This window comes from Myxocyprinus asiaticus, chromosome 11 (genome assembly GCF_019703515.2).
Source record: "Myxocyprinus asiaticus isolate MX2 ecotype Aquarium Trade chromosome 11, UBuf_Myxa_2, whole genome shotgun sequence".
Lineage (NCBI taxonomy): Eukaryota > Metazoa > Chordata > Actinopteri > Cypriniformes > Catostomidae > Myxocyprinus > Myxocyprinus asiaticus.
The window spans coordinates 10530272-10550934 of NC_059354.1; the positions used below are offsets into that span (position 1 = coordinate 10530272).

General features: G+C 39.2%; 1 protein-coding gene across 2 annotated transcripts in view; it reads left to right on the forward strand.

The window, feature by feature from the left end:
* The window catches only part of LOC127447750 (ephrin type-A receptor 3-like), a 168225-nt gene that overhangs the window by 139337 nt on the left and 8225 nt on the right, over positions 1-20663 (forward strand). For both annotated transcript variants that reach the window (XM_051709793.1, XM_051709792.1), the window contains exons 12-16: positions 1410-1471; positions 9468-9677; positions 12320-12469; positions 14479-14672; positions 19106-19261. In XM_051709793.1, the coding sequence (XP_051565753.1) occupies positions 1410-1471; positions 9468-9677; positions 12320-12469; positions 14479-14672; positions 19106-19261 (772 nt within the window). The remainder of the gene's footprint in view (positions 1-1409; positions 1472-9467; positions 9678-12319; positions 12470-14478; positions 14673-19105; positions 19262-20663) is intronic.

Below are 20663 nucleotides of genomic sequence, written 5' to 3' on the forward strand. Positions count from 1 at the left end.
GTATGGATTTTGTGCCAGGGTGTTCAAGAGTGGTGTTAAGACCTCGTTTGGGCTATTTGTCCAAGGTCGTTTCTACATTATTTCGCTCACAGACTATTAATTTTCAGGCTTACTATCCTCCCCCATTTGAGTCGGAGGAGCATGAAAAGTAACATTTGCTTTGCCCAGTTCGGGTGCTGCGAGTTTATGTTGACCATACTATCCAGTGGCATAAGTCAGAGCAGTTGTTTGTGTGCTTTGGTGGCCACAACAGGGGTGTTTCTGTGTCCAAGCAAAGACTGTCTCATTGGCTTACTGATGCAATTTCAAGTGCTTACGAAGCTCGTGGTTTACCTTCACTTTCGAGTATTCGAGCCCATTCTACGAGGAGCATGGCATCCTCATGGGCTTTGGCTAAAGGTGTGTCCTTGGAGGACATTTGTATAGCGGCAGGGTCGTTCTGCATACATTTGTTAGATTTTATAATCTGGATGAGGGTTTGACTCCTGTTTACCAGGTTCTCTCTGTTGGAACAGGAGTAAACTCATAATATTCTCTATTTTATTCAGACTCTTTAGCTCGCTTGTGCACCGCTATATGCTTGCCACACAGGCTTAGACAGTTGGCAGCTACTGTTCACATGGCGTGAATGTATATCATTCCAAATGTGAACAAGCAGCTCAAGTTCCTACGAAAGGGAACATCTCGGTTACGTTAAACGTGTGTGAATGAGACGCTGTGTAAGCTGGCCATACTCTCAAGCAGCTGCATAGGCTCGTGCCTCCCGGCAGAATATCTTACTCGATTGCTCCAAAGCGAGCACTTTTATGGAGACTGTAACGTAGCTCCCTAGGGGCATCACTTAAACACCACCAGCCAATAAATTGGCATGATTATACAAGATCTTCAGACCACGTGACACTCAGGGCATGTCCCATTGCAATTACGTAGCATCTCGTTCCCACTCAGGGAACCAGGGTTACATAACCGAGACGTTTTTTTCGAGGTCTGAAAACACTGCATCTTTTTTGTTATTTTGACCAGTTGTCATTTTCTGCAAATAAATGCTCTAAGACAATATTTTTATTTAGAATTTGGGAGAAATGTTGTCAGTACTTTTATAGAATAATAATTTAAAAAAATATTCATTTTACTCAAATATACCTATAAATAGTAAATCCAGAGAAACTGATAATTTTGCAGTGGTTTATTAATTTTTCTCTCTCTCCTCCCCCTTCGAAGTGATTCTGTCTTTGAATTGTTTTTTTTTTTTTTGTTTTTTGTTTTTTTTCAAGAAATGCTCATTAGTTTGCAAATTGGGTAATTTAACCTTCCAACAAACATTACACCATTTCAGGAAAGCACAGCTCAAATTTGGCACATCTTTTCTCGATTAGAGTGAGACGTGTGTAAATTATGTCTCTCCTCAGGTAAGCCTGTGATGATAGTGACCGAGTACATGGAGAATGGCTCCTTGGACAGCTTCCTGCGGGTGAGTATGACACACTGAACGCATTTAATGAGACTCCATTATGTATGATCAGAGGAAAGGCACAGAGGGCTCATCTTAAAATCATTTAAAAACCCATCTGCCTCTCACCTTCTCTTTCTCTCAGAGTACCTGCTTATCACAGCATGCCCTCAATTCTCCCAAGCTCTCTGAAAATGTTTTCTCATTTATACAAATTGCTCTCCATTGGCTTACCTATGTCTCTATTTGCTGCGGAGAGATTAGATTTTTTTAGATGGTGCTTTTGTGTTCATTATGCTGCCTAAATTCAACACATTCATATTCATCGCCGAGAAGCAGGCCTCTTTAAATAGACACTGACACTACCTGTGTTTCAAATGCTTTGTAGTGTCAAAATTTCACTTGATCTGCACAATGGCCTCATTCTCTCACACAGAACAGACCAGGCTTGTGTTCAAAGAAACACTGATGGCATAATCCACGAATAGGGAACAAAATGGAGCCTGAAACTCATAAAAAAATAAAAAATATTTTTAAAAAAATCTTATTTTTCATGCACCAAATGGTGAACTTTTTCCCCCGCAATTTTATTGCAATAAACATCAAATTTAAATGGAAATCTAAACATACTATGAACAAATGGGTAACAGGGTTGCACATTTAGCTTAAATTCAGCTATCACTCAATAGGGACTAGCTAGTTTGGGATCAGATGTTGGTTTGTAGTTACTGATAAACTTTTATTCTCCGTAAATTAAAGAAAAAATTAAAAATTAAAAATTAAAGTGGAATGAGATTATTTAAACACATTTGATGTGTTTAAAACTTTACTTTTAATGCTATGTTAATTTTATGTTAGATAATAGGTTATCTAACATACTTTGTAGTTCTCACAACAACAAAAACTAGGTATTTATGGGATTTGTGTCATGGGAAATCAAAGTGCATCGTATTTGTGGAAAGTGCCTGATAGAGAGAGCGGATTTGCTTGCATGCAGGCTGAAACAGCACTAGAGAGACTGGCACGCTGCCTGTTAGCCTTGCCATGCCAGTTAAACAGCCTGGACACGCTCTGTCCTTCATATGACTTTCTCCTAGCCCTTTACATGCGCTGCAAAAATAAACAAGCAAACAACATGCTGTGGGATGGCCCATCTGAAAAGCCCTGATAAATGCGCTAATGAGCTCATTAAATGGGTCAGCTTAACCTTTGGCTGCGGCCATCTTGTCTTGGCTCTAGTACACCTTACATAAGAATTTATCAGCCTTGTGTCATTTTTCAACAGTTTACCACCAGCAGGGCGTGCCAGACAATTTGCTATTCGTAAGACAAAATGAAAACACCAGACTTTGATGCATTGGATGGACCTTGCAGTCATACAAATAACAAAAACTGAAAATAGGCTTAAATTATTTTTTTTCTGGGCTGATGTGGTCCCTATTTAGAGGTGCACAAAAGGGTCCAGTATAGAGTTTTGGAAAACGGAAGGTCTAGATATAGGCACTAGAATGCATGTTTAATATACTGTATTGTGTGTGTATTATAGAGCACAGCAGTAGTGTTTTGGATGTAAACAAACCCCCTGTTCAACAAACACCAATCATGAGCTCTTAGATTAAGCAACTATATATATTTCTGTAGAAGCCACAAGTCAGTGTGTTTTCATATTAATTAGTGTATATATACAGTTGTGCTCAAACGTTTGCCTACCCTTGGAGAATTGGTAATATATGTACCATTTTTAAAGAAAACATTAGTGAGCAGGCAAAACACATTTATTTTATTTCTTATGGGATTCATTTTCAACTGTAGGTTATAACAGAATGGCACAATCATAAAACAAAACATGGCAACAAAGAAAAAAATGAAATGACCCCTGTTCAAAAGTCTGCATACCCTTAGTTCTTAATACTGTGTATTGCCCCCTTTAGCATCAATGACCGCGTGCAGTCTTTTGTAATAGTTGTCTATGAGGCCCCATATTCTTGCAGGTGGTATAGCTGCCCATTCGTCTTGGCAAAATGCCTCCAGGTCATGCAAAGTCTTTGGTCATCTTGCATGAACCACACATTTGAGATCTCCCCAGAGTGGCTCAATGATATTAAGGTCAGGAGACTGTGATGGCCACTCCAGAACCTTCACCTTTTTCTGCTGTAACCACTGGAGGGTCAACTTGGCCTTGTGCTTAGGGTCATTGTCATGCTGGAAATTCCAAGAGCGTCCCATGCGCAGCTTTCGTGCAGAAGAATGAAAATTGTCTGCCAGTATTTTCTGATAACATGCTGCATTCATCTTGCCATCAATTTTCACAAGATTCCCCGTACCTTTAGAGCTCACACACCCCCAAAACATCAGTGAGCCACCACCATGCTTCACAGTGGGGATGGTATTCTTTTCACTATAGGACTTGTTGACCCCTCTCCAAACATAGCGCTTATGGTTGTGACCATAAAGCTCTATTTTGGTCTCGTCACTCCAAATTACAGTGTGCCAGAAGCTGTGAGGCGTGTCAAGGTGTTGTCGGGCATATTGTAACTGGGCTTTTTTGTGGCATTGGCGCAGTAAAGGCTTCTTTCTGGCAACTCGACCATGCAGCTCATTTTTGTTCAAGTATCGTCGTATTGTGCTCCTTGAAACAACCACACCGTCTTTTTCCAGAGCAGCCTGTATTTCTCCTGAGGTTACCAGTGGGTTTTTCTTTGTATCCCGAACAATTCTTCTGCTAGTTGTGGCTGAAATCTTTCTTGGTCTACCTGACCTTGGCTTGGTATCAAGAGATCCCCGAATTTTCCACTTCTTAATAAGTGATTGAACAGTACTGACTGGCATTTTCAAGGCTTTGGGTATCTTTTTATATCCTTTTCCATCTTTATAAATTTCCATTACCTTGTTACGCAGGTCTTTTGACAGTTCTTTTCTGCTCCCCATGGCACAGTATCTAGCCTGCTCAGTGCATCCAACAAGTGAGCTAACAAACTCATTGACTATTTATACACAGACACTAATCGCAATTTAGAAAGCCACTGGTGTGGGAAATTAACCTTTAATTGCCATTTAAACCTGTGTGTGTCACCTTGTGTGTCTGTAACAAGGCCAAACATTCAAGGGTATGTAAACTTTTGATCAGGGCCATTTGGGTGATTTCTGTTATCATTATGATTTAAAAAGGAGCCAAACAACCATGTGATAATAAATGGCTTCATATGATCACTATCCTTAAATAAAAGACAGTTTTTTGCATGATCAGTCATATTTTCAAAATCAATGCCAAAATTTCACAATTTCTGCCAGGGTATGCAAACTTTTGAGCACAACTCTGTGTGTGTGTGTATAAGATATATATATATATATATATATATATATATATATATATATATATATATATATATATACACACACACACACACACAGAGTTGTGCTCAAAAGTTTGCATACCCTGGCAGAAATTGTGAAATTTTGACATTGATTTTGAAAATATGTATATAATACACAGTATATATATATATATATACACACACACACACACACACATACATACATACACTGGTGGCCAAAAGTTTGGAATAATGTACAGATTTTGCTCTTATGGAAAGAAATTGTTACTTTTTTATTCACCAAAGTGGCATTTAACTAATCACAATGTACATGGACATTAATAACGTGAAATGTAAATTTCAGAACTTCTTAAACTACTTCAAAGAGTTCTCATCAAAAAATCTTCCACGTGCAGCAATGACAGCTTTGCAGATCCTTGACATTCTAGCTGTCAGTTTGTCCAGATACTCAGGTGACATTTCACCCCACGCTTGTAGCACTTTCCATGTCTTGTCGGGCACTTCTCATGCACCTTACAGTCTAGCTGATCCCATAAAAGCTCAATGGGGTTTAGATCCATAACACTCTTTTCCAATTATCTGTTGTCCAATGTCTGTGTTTCTTTGCCCACTCTAACCTTTTCTTTTTGATTTTCTGTTTAAAAAGTAGCTTTTTCTTTGCAATTCTTCCCATAAGGCCTGCACCCCTGAGTCTTCTCTTTACTGTTGTACATGCCACTCCCCTGGACATACGGGTATAAAAGGAGCTGGTATGCAACCACTCATTCAGATTTTCTCTTCGGAGCCGAGCGGTTGTGTTCAGCGAGCTGAATTACTCTGCCGATCCATTCACCTCGAAAAGCTGTTGGATTTACGGCACATTACAGCGGCTTCTCCCCCTCTTGCACTGGTGAAGTGCAGAGAATGCCCCTGGGCACTTCAGCAGCTAAAAGAGTATATTCTTCCTACTAAAAGAGTATATTTTCCCTTCCTAAAAGAGTGGCATTAACTTTTTAAAGATGCCTCTCCGTTTGTGTATTTCCTGTTTGCGGTTGTTACCTCTCCACTTCCGATGGCCACGATCGCGGTCTTATGTGCTTGGGCACTGCCCACGCGGAGACAGCGTTCGTGGACAGGTCATGTTCTCACTGCGAGAGCGTGATGGTTTTCCTTCGTTAGAAGGGAACGGAGGTTACGAAAGTAACCATTACATTTTTTTTTGGCAATTACAAGCATTGTATAGCCTTCATTCCTCAAAACAATGATTGACTGATGAGTTTCTAGAGAAAATTGTTTCTTTTTTGCCATTTTTGACCTAATATTGACCTTACGACATGCCAGTCTGTTGCATGCTGTGGCAAAACAAACACAAAGACAATGTTAAGCTTAATTTAATGAACCAAATAGCTTTCAACTGTGTTTGGTATAATGACAAGTGATTTTCTAGTACCAAATTAGCAATTTAGCATGATTACTTAAGGATAAAGTGTAGGAGAAATGGCTGCTGGAGAACAGGAAAATAGTGATGGTGCCATCAGGTTTTTTTACATCAGTAATGTCCTTACTATACTTTGTGATCAGTTGAATGCCACTGTGGTGAATTAAAGTACTATATCCTTCCGAAACAGCAAAATGTGTACATTATTTCAAACTTTTGGCTCCCAGAGTATATTCTAATTGCCAAGCTTCTAATAAAGAACTACACTTCCCATAGTCCTAAAAACAGATCAACCAATCAGAGTAGACACTGTTACTATTGTGACTCAAACTACTTACATATTTGTATAAACTTGAATATTTAAATTGTATTTTATACTTATATGTTATGACTTACAGTCATGTTTTTTTCTTTCTTTTTATTGAACACTAAATTTTTCAGTTAATTCCTTCATTTGCAGTGCTTCATGGGTTGAGTAATTCATCCCACATAAAAAATACACAATCCTGATCCTTCAGATTTTGCTTTGAATCAAAGATTTTAATGTTGTGATTTATCTCAGAGTTAGTTGCTCTGGCTCAAAACTCTTTATTCAAGAACATTATGAAATGCCTTTGGGAAGAATGAATGCGGAAAAACACTTCCGGAACAAAGACTGCTGAAAACGAGGACGGACGCTGTTGCACTCTATTGAAATGAGCAAAAGCATATTATTAAAACAACCTGAGCAAACAAGGCGTGGAGTTAGCAGGACCTTTCTGAACTGCATTCCCTATGCGTCTGCACAGGATCCCAGAAACGAGAGAACGGTTGCAGTGTTCTGCAGCAATTTCCTGCGCACTGCAGTCTGGCCTCACTCTATCAAAGAGAACTGTCATCCTCCCCCAAACACTTTCCTCGCCACTGCTCATGTCACTATTATTAGCAAGACTTTGAACCTCTGTGAGCTCCTTTCTCTTCCAGGTGGTCCAGGGTTTGTTTTCATCCAAATTTAGTTTGTATGCTGGTCATAAACCCTCACGTAGAAAGAGAGCGATAAATAAGGTTGGCAGAGATGAAGAAGGAGAAAGAGCAAATTACACACTGGATATACTGTATGTTGAAAAGAAAAACTTCACCCAAAAATTCTGTCATCAATTATTGACACTCATGTTGTTCCAAACTCATAAGATGTTCTTTGTTTTGTGAAAAACAAAAGGAGAAATTTTGAAGAGTGTCCTGGTCGCTCTGGTCCATGCAGTTACAATGAAGCTTTTTTCAAGCTTCAAAGCACCATGAAAGGTATTAGAAAAATGGTTCATCAGGCTTCCTTAGCAACCAATTGGCCCGGTTGCTAGGGTAGGTGGAGTCACGTTGGATTAACCTCCTCGTGGTCGCTATAATGTGGTTCTTGCTCTCGGTGGGGCACATCGTGAGTTGTGTGTGGATGCCGCGGAGAATAGGGTGAAGCCTCCACACGCGCTAGGTCTCTGTAGTAACGCGCTCAACAAGCCATGTGATAAGATGCATGGATTGACGGTCTCAGACGCAGAGGCAACTGAGATTCATCCTCCGCCACCTGGATTGAGGCCAGTCACTACGCCACCACGAGGACCAAGAGCGCATTGGGAATTGGGCATGCCAAACTGGGGAGAAAAGAAAAAAAAGAAAAGTGGTTCATATATCTTGTGCACCAGATTCTAAGTCTTTTGAAGCCATATGATAGTTTTGAGTGAGAAACAAGTCGGAATTTAAGTCGTTATTAACTGCAAATCCTAAAGGAGAGTTAGGGCAGATGTCACAATTTTCAGTGAATAACAACTAGAATTTCGATCTGTTTCTCACCCTAAGCTTTCATGTGGCTTCATAAGACTTGGAATTTAGTGCACGATTCATATGGACCACTTTTAGGATATTTTCATGGACACTTTTTAAGCTTCAATGCTCTACTCACTATTCATTGTGGTTGTATGGAAAAGAGTGACTGGTACATTCTTTAAAATTTAAGAAGAAAGAAAGTCTTATGAGTTTGAAGCTAAATGAGGATGAGACAGCAGAATTTTCATTTTCAGGTGAACTGCTTCTTAAAGACTGCAGTATGCCTGTGTTTGGTAGAGAAAGACATTTCTCCTGAGCTCCCTGACAAATCAATGCTATCTCATTCATCTGGCCCATCTCCCTTTCTCCTACTAAAGCACTTCCTCCCCTGGTGTTTAACTCCACGTCCTGAGCATATCATTCTTCGTATAAAAGGCCCATTCACATGCACCACTGTAAACACTGCAAGCCTGCCAATGGGCTGCAGTTCAGATGTACAGTTGCTGATGTATTCTCGTGTACATCCTATTTACTAGGGATGTGCAAAACCACAAGTTTTTAAAATCAACAGTTCAATGGGTTGCTTGAACAACTAGTCGAAAAGTCAGTCTTAAGGAAGCCCTGTATTAGAAAGCTGGTTTAGGGTTCACCAGACCACAGTTGGGCACTTTTACTTAGGGGGCATGTACATGAGACGCATTCCTATATTCAGCAAGACTGAAGGCAACAGAATAGAATAGAATACAGGCACCACAAGATGTGTTTTTATTTGGACAACTTTTAACTTGACATGAATTGGTGCTCAAAAAAATTGCGCAAGACATGACACTGGCCAAAAATGTCCATTTTAATATGTTTGGCTAAAGTGGCAATGTTTTAAAGGGGATCAATTTTAAGTTGTAAATTTTCCGAGTGGGTTTTTACAATCAAAACTGTCTAACAGCTAAAGCACAGCATGCTGCCATCACAAAAGCACCGCTGCTAAAGATATCAACATTTAATATACTGTATTAGGCTTATATAAAGAAAAAGTCTAGATCTCACTACTTGACTGGGTGAGGTGTTGAATGATTAGTTCACTAGATGACCATCGCCACCCATGCTGACTACTTACTCATATATATATATATATATATATATATATATATATATATATATATATATATATATAGGTCTTCAACAAGTTGCCGCTCACATGGATTAAACCAGAAAAGACAGTCAACGAGTCAAATGCTCAACTTTATTAAGTCAAAGATCTGCTACTCTCAGCAAATTAATTCCCAGAGACCTGAGACAGAGTGAGCTCATGACAGATGTCTTTGGAAATGTCAGGCAGTGTTTTGAGATATGACTCACCCAGTGTTCCATTGGGGGTTTCTTTTATTATTATTTTTATTTCCCATAGCATGACTTATGTTTATACTGTAGATATAAAACACCTTATTTGACTTTTCCCTGTGTCTGTCAGAAACATGATGCACAGTTTACGGTGATTCAGCTGGTAGGCATGCTGCGTGGCATCGCATCTGGAATGAAGTATCTATCGGACATGGGTTACGTGCACAGAGACCTGGCCGCTCGGAACATCCTGGTCAACAGCAACCTAGTGTGTAAAGTGTCAGACTTCGGCTTGTCCAGAGTGCTGGAGGATGACCCAGAAGCTGCCTACACAACAAGAGTAAGTCAACATACTGTATACCACCTAACACACACCTCTCCTTTCAGTGCATATTTTTAAAGTAAAAAATCTTTGTAAATGTGTTAAGTAGAGCTTTCAAACTATTTAATTAATTACATAATACACTGATTAAATAATCGGACATATGGAGAACCTTTAGGGGGATTTGTGTGGTCCACATCATGGCTGAACAATGCCATAGTAGCTCACTATCTACCCTCAGCCAGCCTGTCTGACAGGACCTCCACTCCCTGCAATTAATGACCATATTCATCTCTCTCATCCTTAAGAGCAGCATTCCATTATCATAAGAGATAACTAATGCGTAAATACACTTAGAGTTCTACATAAATCCACAGCATGTGAGGCTCGGTGAATCATTACTGCTCAAATGACCAATACAAGTGTCACCTAACATAAGTGTTACACTGATACAGTATATGTCATACTGTATGCTTACACAAGTCCAATGTGTTATTAGTTGGATGAACCCAAATTTGTTGTTAATAATTTACTTGTGTCCGACAGCAGTTTAACTTCCAAAGTAAATGTATGTCTTCGCAGTTACAGCTAGACCGCCCACTGTAATGTTCACTAGCATGTTGCCTCATTGTGTGGCTACAAGAACCACAAACCCACAAGAATGCTGACTAATTTACATTTACAGTACATTCACTAGCAGTAGAGGGACTGTTTGTAGGTGCTCAATGGGGAGGCCCGCAAGTGGGTTTATTTTTTGAGGGCCTTGTGTTTGGAGAATGTGGGGTAGGAATTGTGTGGCTTGGCCAGTTTGCTGGTTGGTTTTGGCTCTATACCATGTTCTCTTTCCTTCTATCTCCATCATGAAGGTTGAGTGTCAAGTTACCCCAGCAGCCGAGCTGGGTAAATACAACACAGGTCCACAGAGAGGACCCTCTGTACATGTAACAAGCCCAACCAGCTTTCAGAGCCAGAGACTGGATTGGTGAAGCTAGCAACACTGCAACCATGAGACAGGGCCCCGCCCACGAGAAAAGACGTCATGCATTTGTATCGGAGCTAAAATAGCATTATTTTTGCTTTTCTGTGCTCCACTGAAAAATAGTGTGTTCAGTTTTCTAGATTGTTTGTCATTTAGAAAGTCTGTCATTTAGCTAAGTCCAACTCTTGGCTAAATCTGCAGTGGGTTAGCGTTGAAGGTTTAAATTTTGAAGAAAACATTTGATGGTGACTAGTGATGGACCATTATATCTGCCAGACTTATTGATGACATTTGGCTGTTTTAACAGACTTGGTTATTCTGCCTAGTGTCAATTCCAAAATCTACTGAGAGCCTTGTCAATGGATAATGCACATTTTTAGTTTTCAAGAAGACTTTTGAGTAAATATTATCTAAAATAAGTATTCATTTAAATGTATAAATTTTGTGTACATCTTATTTTCTATCATTAAATTGTATTACATTTATTGATATTATATCAGGCATAGATATTATATCAAGCATTGACCACCTTGCTAGCTGGGTATCCAGACTGATCTCTCTGTGAATTCGGCAACAATAGGTTGAAATTGAAATTGAATCCTGCAGCTGAAATTGGTCTGTGCTCGCCGAAATTCGAACCACATTTTTATTTATTTATTTTTAATTTTTAGTTGTAAATTATGTAATACAGTCAACATGAATTGAAGATTTTATTAACTCTACCACCTAACCCAAATCCCAACCATAAAAATGGCCAAAATGTAATTGTTGTATGAAAATGGAACCTCAGAATCGTGATCACCATAGTTTAAAGTATGCATACAATTACTTCCTGGTTTCCATGTTTTAAACGTTGCTCGTGAAATATGCTATCAGTAGTGCTAGAGAGAAAAGATGACACATCTGAATTGATGAAAAAATGTCTGATGGGGGCAGACGCTTGTCATTAATTTGGCTGAATGGGGTCGATTTCAAGGAAGGCCTACATGAACATTCAAAAGCAAAATTCGGAAATGATATCCCATGTGATCATTTTGAGATATAGGTATTGGCTAATAAAAACTCAGATTGGTCGACCATTAATGGTGATGTAAATGAGACCTAAGTGATTCGGCAATAGAGATTCTAATCTCTTTGAATGGGAATCCACATTCAAGCATGTGATGCATTGTTTCCCGAGATTGTGATTCCTGTGTAAATACAGTGCATTTAGACTGCCTTTATTTGCAAGACAAGTCTGTGAACTCATCAGTATGCTGCTTATATCTTTGCAATGTTAAAAACAATCTAGATAGGCAAATCCAAACATAATTGGCTTATAACAATGCAACAGGGGGTGTCCCGTGAGCCAGTGGCTACAGTAAGAGCCTGTGTCTAAACCACACTCACATTAACAGTCAGTTCCACTTTAAACACAAACAAATACTAATGCACCACCTGAGAGCTTACGTCAAGCTGATAATTTAATTTAATTCCCCCCGCCGCCAGCGTTGACACCTTACATATGGCCTGTTATAAAAACGGCAATACATGCAGATTACATGATTTGGCTAATTACATTTATAGTAAGAGCTTGTGATTCCACTGACAGTTAAAATGTGTGTTTGATATTGACACAGATGGCCAAATTATCTGAAAAAAGGTGTATCCTTGACAGATTTTGAATTTTGTTTGTTTGCAGGGTGGTAAAATTCCAATCCGATGGACTGCGCCAGAGGCCATCGCCTATCGCAAGTTCACCTCGGCCAGTGACGTATGGAGTTATGGGATTGTGCTATGGGAGGTCATGTCTTATGGAGAGAGACCTTATTGGGAGATGTCCAATCAGGATGTGAGTAAAGTGGCTGTCAGCAAAGCAATTATAGCATTTTACTTAAAAAAAAAAATGAATGGCAGCATATCACCAGCATATGTTTTGTTTTGTGAGTTTTGGGCTCCAGAATGCGATGTTCCGGTGTTCTGGTGTCCCCACCATGATTCTTTAAGGAAAAGTTCAACGACAAATATTTATTCTGTGGAACACAAAATGTGATTTTATTTTTAATAATTTTTTTTATCTTTATGCAGCTCTATTCTTTCAACTAGTTTAACCAGCATGCTTTTCCTTGGTCAGCCAGTTTCACTAAAAGTAGCACCACCTAAAAAAATAAAATAAAAAAAAAGCATAGAAATACATGCTGGTGTAAAAGTAAGGTTGAAGACTATCTCCTCAAAGACAGCTGCTACCTGAGCATACTTAGATTCACATACAAAGAGAAACTACAGTGCTGTAGGTTTTACAGACAGAAAAGAGCAGGAACCATGTGTGGAAATGTGGTAAATGTGCAGTACCTTGTTATGAAGTCTTGTTGTGTTGGCATTTGTTGTAAGTTCTTTTGCACTGATCCAGAGCAGTGGCCTAAGTGCTATAGTTCAGTCATTTCACAGCAAATAAGGCCCTGAGAGTTTGTTTTAACTGGATTGCGGCAGAACTGACGATCAAGTGATGAAAAGCACTAGGGGAAAAGGGGAATAACAGTTCAGGTGCACTTATGAGTCAATTGATTTCATGTTGTTGCATGGACGGAAGTGCTTTATTTTTGTTTTATTACACTTGATGCTGACAGTTGCATGACCACTGATGAATTAGTATATCCTGAGAGCTCAAAAAGACAGGAAATTATTCAGTAAACTGCAGTGCTTCATGTTTTTAGGAATATTTCACCCCCCCCCCCCCCCCAAAAAAAGACAAAAGGAGATCTCAGGCAGAATGTCAGAGCTTCTGTTGTTCATACAAGTAAGGTGGGTGGTGATTTATGCTGTCAGTCTCTAAAAGGAAAAAAAAGCACCATGAGAGTAAAAAAAGAGTAGTCCATGCATGCAATATTCCAATTCTTCTGACTTTAAAGGCATTGTTCACTGATAATCCTCCCCTGTGCCATAGCTCTCAAATATCATTAGCATTCGCATTGTTTTACATTTTCAGATCGCAATTGGTCACAAGACGTGAGAATCAATGATTTCTGGCATCAGTTATACCAGACCTACTGTGATGCATCTAAAGGTGTCATTTTAACTGAACACAAGTGCAAGTGCAATTTGAGAGCTTTGAGGGAGGAGAAGATTATTTGTAAATATCGACTTACATTTTGGTCTGTTCCTTACACTAAGCTATTGTATGCTTCAGAAGCAAGCTAGTCTCATAGAATGAATGTTCCTATAACTACATTTTTGCAAACTGACTATGTGCTGAGTTCTACATTTTACTGCAGTTTCCTGGTGAAATTAACTCTAAACGTGCTACAACAACTGTGCGTTTATTCACTTTCACACAAATCATGAGTACAATGGCTGATTATGACTTTATAAACACTAATTTTTTGCTCTATTACTCACACACTGCTATGTTATGATAATTTGAACTCATAATTTGAAAAACAACACATTGTATTACATACCCATCTACATTTACACACTTATCCCAATGTGATTAGCTTTCGCGGTAGCTCACCTAATAGTGTTGCACTTTGAAAACAGCAGACCATGGTTCGAGCCCAGCCAAACATGTAAGCTGACACTTGAGACAAAATAGTGTCATGGAAGTGACATGAAATGATGTAGTTGCTTTGGAAAATGTGCTTTTCTTGTCGCATTTGCTTTTTCCACACTATCGGTCAGGTTTATTTCCTTATATGGAAAACAGCAGCTGAGACATTCTCACCCATCATCTCATTGTGTGTTTCAGAAACGAAGTTACAAAATACAGGGTCTGGATGACATAAGAAAATTATTTTAATTTTTGAGTGATCTATCCTTTAGATCGGATTGCAGCTTGACAATATATTGTTATGTGTTTTTTAGGTGATTAAAGCAGTGGATGAGGGCTACCGTCTCCCACCACCCATGGAGTGTCCAGCCACCCTTTACCAGCTGATGCTGGACTGCTGGCAGAAAGACCGAAACAATCGGCCGAAGTTTGAGCACATAGTCAGCATCCTGGACAAGCTCATTCGCAACCCTAGTACTCTGAAGATCACGGCCAGCACTGCGTCTAGGTAGGTCACAGTCATTGCTTCAAGTCACGTCCAGATCATCTTCTCATGGTCCTTAATGAGAGGAAATGTTCCCTTCCTCCTTAAGTTTAAATTGAGTCTTCCTCTCAGGTCCAGATTCATCACACACTCCTACAGCTGGCCACATACAGTACTAGGACTCATACACATACTCTTTGCAGTTTATTCTGCCCAACAACCACATTTAGACAGGAAAAGACCTTGTGATTGACATGTAAAGCGACTAACTACAGTTTGTGTTATTTTATGTGTTGAATGGACTGTAGGCAGTCCATCTGAGGCTGAGACAAGCCACATGCAGTTACTGTATGACTGAGATGTACACGAGACCTTAATATATTCTGCAGATTATTTTTCTAGATTAATCAGTTGTTTTTGGAACCAGTTTGCAGTAACAGTCCTCATGCAGACAATGTTTGCTGTTTATGTTAGTGATAAACATTTGCTCACATCCTGTTTCTCCAGTATACAGGATGCAGTACAAATTTTATTCAAAATATTATATTTGTGTAAGGATTTTCCTCATCTCAAGGCTACCAAACAGTGCATTCACATTCCCAGCTTTGATTTTAGAGCTTGCACAATGCCTATCCCACACGTTTTCCTCTCTTTGTTGCAATAAAGCTCAACCCAACAGAGGGTTCATCTGGCACAAGACGCCCCATGTGCTGTGGATGTGAGCGGTATATCCAGGAGCTGTATTATTATGAAGTATGTAACGTGACTAATGGTTTCTTAAGAAAGTGAAAATGGGTCCCAGGGAGTTTGCATGTAATTTCCCTGATTGGCTTTTAATATGGCTCGAACAGGCGACCAGCAATGGGTCCAGAGGAGATTTATGGCTCTCAGGGTGAGGTGCACTCAGAGGTGCCGCTGCTGCCGCTAGATTTAAGCCACAGCTGCATCCAAGCCCTCGCACCTCATTTATCTGCATGCCCCACATGCTAATGGGGTGGCACTCAGGCCATTCTCATGGATGGACCCTAGGTCTAAAGGCCAGACCCCTCTAATACCCCATTTCCTCTCTCAGTAGTGGTCTGCATTCCCACTGAATTTAGAGCTGAAGAAAAGTCCTACATTGCTACATAACCTGCTCACAAACAATCATGCTGCATTACAATCTTTTAACATCCAAATGCAATCACAAGCTGCATTTAATGCAACTTTCAGGTGTTAATATGTTTTTGAAGAGTGCGCATGTCCGTATATATGCTCAAGTGTGTCAAGGGAACACAGAAGTCTAATGTAGAAGGAACTCACACTATTGCAGCGCAATGCATCTGTCGCATTACAAAGTGCATGCCGCTTACGTGCCTTCAGCAGCTTTCTCACATTAAACAGCTTTTTGGTGTACCCGTAAATGAGCTATTATAATGTATATATTTGCGGAAGTTATTACTTCACCCCCTGAGTAACGACATTGATGACAGTTCAACCAACATGGTTCAAACGATGGATGTGTGACATAGTTACTATGGTGTCGGGAAAGAGTCTTGACTAGCTGGTTAATTTCTACAGCAATGCATCGTACTATGGTGGTTAAGCAGTGAGTTACATTGTTGTATGGGAAATGTACTCCTGAACGGTTTCAGATTAGGCACTGGCACCAGCACGGACACCTGATGGATAAGGGCCTTATATTGAAAAGATGGTGTACAGATGCTTAGAAGTAAAATGCAGGCTTTCCCAGGACGATAGAAGATGCACAATCCCAGAACCTTCTCTCAGCAAGAGATGCATTCTTGTCCGTGACAAAGCCTCCCAAATGTCTCTCCGTTAGGAATGTCCTCCATCCTCTCCCATCCCAAGAGAACTTTAAAAACATGATACTAAACAGCCTCGGATATTTAGAGGTCCCTACACCAGAGGGGAGAGGGGAACACAAAAGAAAAGAGAGCTGGAGTGTTTACCTATCTCTTCCTCTCCCTCTGGCCTGTTGTGCTCCTCAGATCTCTGACGCCAGCAGTCGATGCAGATGCAGTATGCATACACCAGGCTTTGAGCTATCTCTTTTACACCCAACAACAAAGAGTTTTCTTCTGGTCAACTGCTTGTTTCTGGTCCATCTTGTGAGTTTTGTTGATAATTGATAATTTAGTATACAAAAAAAAAAAAAAAAAAAAAAAGCCACACACCAAATATTTCCAGGTTACATTTTTATTTTATTTTTTTTTTATTTTTTTGCTGCTGTACTTTTAAGACTTATGTAAAAGTCCTGTTAACATGTGAAATGAGATACAGCATTTTGCTGCACTTATTTCCGAGCTGCGATTTTGATGTACAGTCTAATATAGTTTGCATTGTCCCATCCTACTATAACAACCTCTTTGCATAGCCTGTGTTACATTGTGGCAAATTCATAAAGCCATCTGAGTTGAAATGTGCCGATCAAACTGTGAAGATGATTAGTGATCATACTAAAAATAAATTTCAGTCACTCCTTTCTTACATTGGGAAAATATATTCAAAGATATTCAGTGCATCAGCATAGTACTTACAGACAGCTCTATTCAATGAGCTGTGTCAGCACTTACTGATGGCCTTTGCCTAGTACCTTGGATCCATTCAGCATCTTTTAGCTGTAATAGAGCACAGGGAACATGTGGTTCTGGACATTCTGGTATTATAATATTTATTTACATGAATATAAATAGCATAGTCCCCACAGGAATTGTAATCTCATTTCCGTCTGTTCTTCTGGTTCTGATCAGGTGTTCTTGCCTCAGTTGTGGAATTCAGATGTTAGTTTTTATATCATCTCTGATATTTATGAAATAATGATTTATAATATTATCTGAAGTCATTATATAAAGTCATGAGACTATCAACAGGTAAGAGAACCACATAAAACAATTTATTTCTATATACACCAATCAGCCATAACATTAAAACCACCTGCCTAATATTGTGTAGGTCCCCCTCATGTTGCCAAAACAGTGCCAAACCACATCTCACAATAGCATTCTGAGATTATATTCTTCTCACCACAATTGCACAGAGTGGTTATCTGAGTTACCATAGACTTTGTCAGTTTGAACCATTCTGGCCATTCTCCATTGACCTCTCTCATCAACAAGGCTTTTCCATCCGCAGAACTGTGCCTTTTTTTTGTTTGTTTTTGGCACCATTCAGAGTAAATACTCGAAACTGTTGTGTGTGAATCCCAGGAGATCAGCAGTTACAGAAATACTTAAACCAGCCCGTCTTGCACCAACAATCATCCATGCGATTATCTAATCAGCCAATTGTGTGGGAGCAGTGCAGTGCATAAAATCAAGCAGATACGGGTCAGGAGCTTTGGTTAATGTTCACACCAACCATCAGAATGGGGAAAAAATGTGATCTCAGTGATTTGGACCGTGGCATGATTGTTGGTGCCAGATGGGCTGGTTTGAGAATTTCTATAACTGCTGATCTCCTGGGATTTTCATGCACAACAGTCTCTAGAATTTACTCAGAATGGTGCCAAAAACATCCAGTGAGTGGCAGTTCTGTGGCAGAAATACCTTGTTGATGAGAGAGGTCAACAGAGAATGGCCAGACTGGTTCGAACAGACAAAGTCTACAGTAACTCAGATAACTGCTATGTACAATTGTGGTGAGAAGAATATCATCTCAGAATGCTATTCTGAGATGCGGGTTGGCGCTGTTTTGGCGGCACGAGGGGGACCTTCACAATATTAGTCAGGTGGTTTTAATGTTGTGGCTGATCTGTGTATATATATATATATATATATATATATATATATATATATATATATATATATATATATATATATAATATATACAGTATATATTTTTATTTTTATTACTATATAATTTTTTGTGTTATAAAGGTTTTTGTTCATGGGTCAGCCTTTTACCCACTAAACAATGGACTTAAGCATTGGAATGTGAACAATGGAAAGTCATTATAAATAGAGAGTCTGTGTATTCAAATAAACATTCCTAAATGTACTGGCTTCTTCCTGGAGAATGCTTGCCATAACACAGATGGAGAGAATCAGTCCCACTTCTCTGCAGGTATTTCTTAATGGGGACCTTGGAGGCAGGATTTGAAGGCATGCACTTTTATAAGCTTGTTTTCTCCATAATGACATTCATCAAATGTTATGGGAATTGCAGGTGACCACATCTTCAGTGTGGTGTGTTCTCATAGTCAGCAGGTTAGAGGACCAGTCGTGGAGTGTGTTCTCATAAAAGGTTTTTGTGAATAATTTTTTCAAGGGGTACTGCAGTTGATACTTTATTCTGCTAATATGTAGAGATATCTTCAAGTAAGACATTCATACTGTAGCTTGATTCCTCTAGAAAGTGTGGCACTGTGGCGCTATCAAAATATTGCTTTGTTGTATTGTATTTATACAATTATACAACTAACATTACTCCCTTTATGTGTTTTCATGTCTTCCCAGACCAGTGAACATGCTTCTGGACAGGAACAGCAGTGACATAACTTCCTTTCATTCAATGGGTGATTGGCTGGAGAGTGCGAGGACGTTGCCTTGTAAAGAAGTGTTCAGTGGGGTCAGTTACAGCTTCTGTGATACACTGGCCAAAACCTCAGCAGAGTAAGATGTCTCTCAGGTTTTTATATTATTATAAAAGTTAATCTTTTTCTGAATAGTTCACTCAAAAATGAAAATTCTTTCATCATTTACAAACCCTCATTCCAAACCCCTATGGCTTTCTTTCTTCTGAGCAACACAAATTGTGAATTTTCTAAAGTAAAAGTAAAATAGGAAGTAAATAAGAACTTGGGTTGTCTAGTACCAAAATGAATAAAAGCACTATAAATGTATCATAAAATTAGTCTTACAACATATCAGTATTTTTCAAGTCTGAAACTATTTAATACCTTTGTGTGTAGAACAGTCCAGAAAGAGCCCTTACTTCCTTCAGTTACAATTGTTGTATCTCTTAGCTGAAGGGTTGCTTTTATTATGTAGCACACTATACCCACTTCCTGTTATGCAAATAAAAGTACTTTAGTGTCCATGGCAACAGAGAAGATATAATCTAAAGGCATTAGCCTAAATCTGTCTTGAAGTCAACCAATGCTGGAAACAATGACAAATTTATTTACAGATCGTTTTCAAGTAAATGAAGCCCAGCTTTCAATAATACTATAAAGGTGGCTATTACCTCTTCTAGCCTATTCATCTCCAATGACAGTGCTTTAATAACACTTTCTTCAACTGTAGTGTGACAAATGCAAAGTAAAGCTCTTGCCAAAAATAAAAGTGCTGTCCTCCCATAATCCCCATTCTTTGGAACTGATCTAAAGGGTTGAATTGGGTACATCCCTCTAGTTCATCTCTCAGTTGAGTCAAACAAATTTCTAATAATAAAGACCCTGTTCTGCTCCACAATGTGGATCTGAGTTTATGGGAAAGGCTTTGTAGATGTTGATTAGGATCCATCCCCTGCCTGGTTAGCATCTCCCGAGACCCCTTTTCCATTCGAATGATGAGGTATTTTAAAATGTAAATAACTTGACATTCATAACTTCAAAATGATCAAAGGAGCAGTCTCGGAACAGTGGCGGTACTGTGCTGCATTCTACCCAGAGGACTAAGCATCTAAACACTGAGCAGTCTGTAATTAAGATAGCTTGTGCTTATATTTTGTTCAGATGTCAGCGTAAATAATCACATGCAAATCGCGCCCCTCACCCATGACCCAGATTGAGTTATTTAAGATGCAGTTTGTCTCTGCAGCATTTGGCCTTTTGTAGGGAGTGGACAGAACTATTCTTTGGCTGACCACATATTTGAAATAATAATAGCAGATTTCTGTGTATTTTGAAGGGAAATATGATTTATTTTATATATACCCTGCTAAAAAGACAAGCATTTGTCCCACCAGGCTGTTTAACTACAGTTACCTTGCCTGATTAGCTACTTAAGCTACTTAATCAACAAGTACTATTAAGCTTAACAAGTAGTTAAGCTCATTTGCTGTCTCACTCAC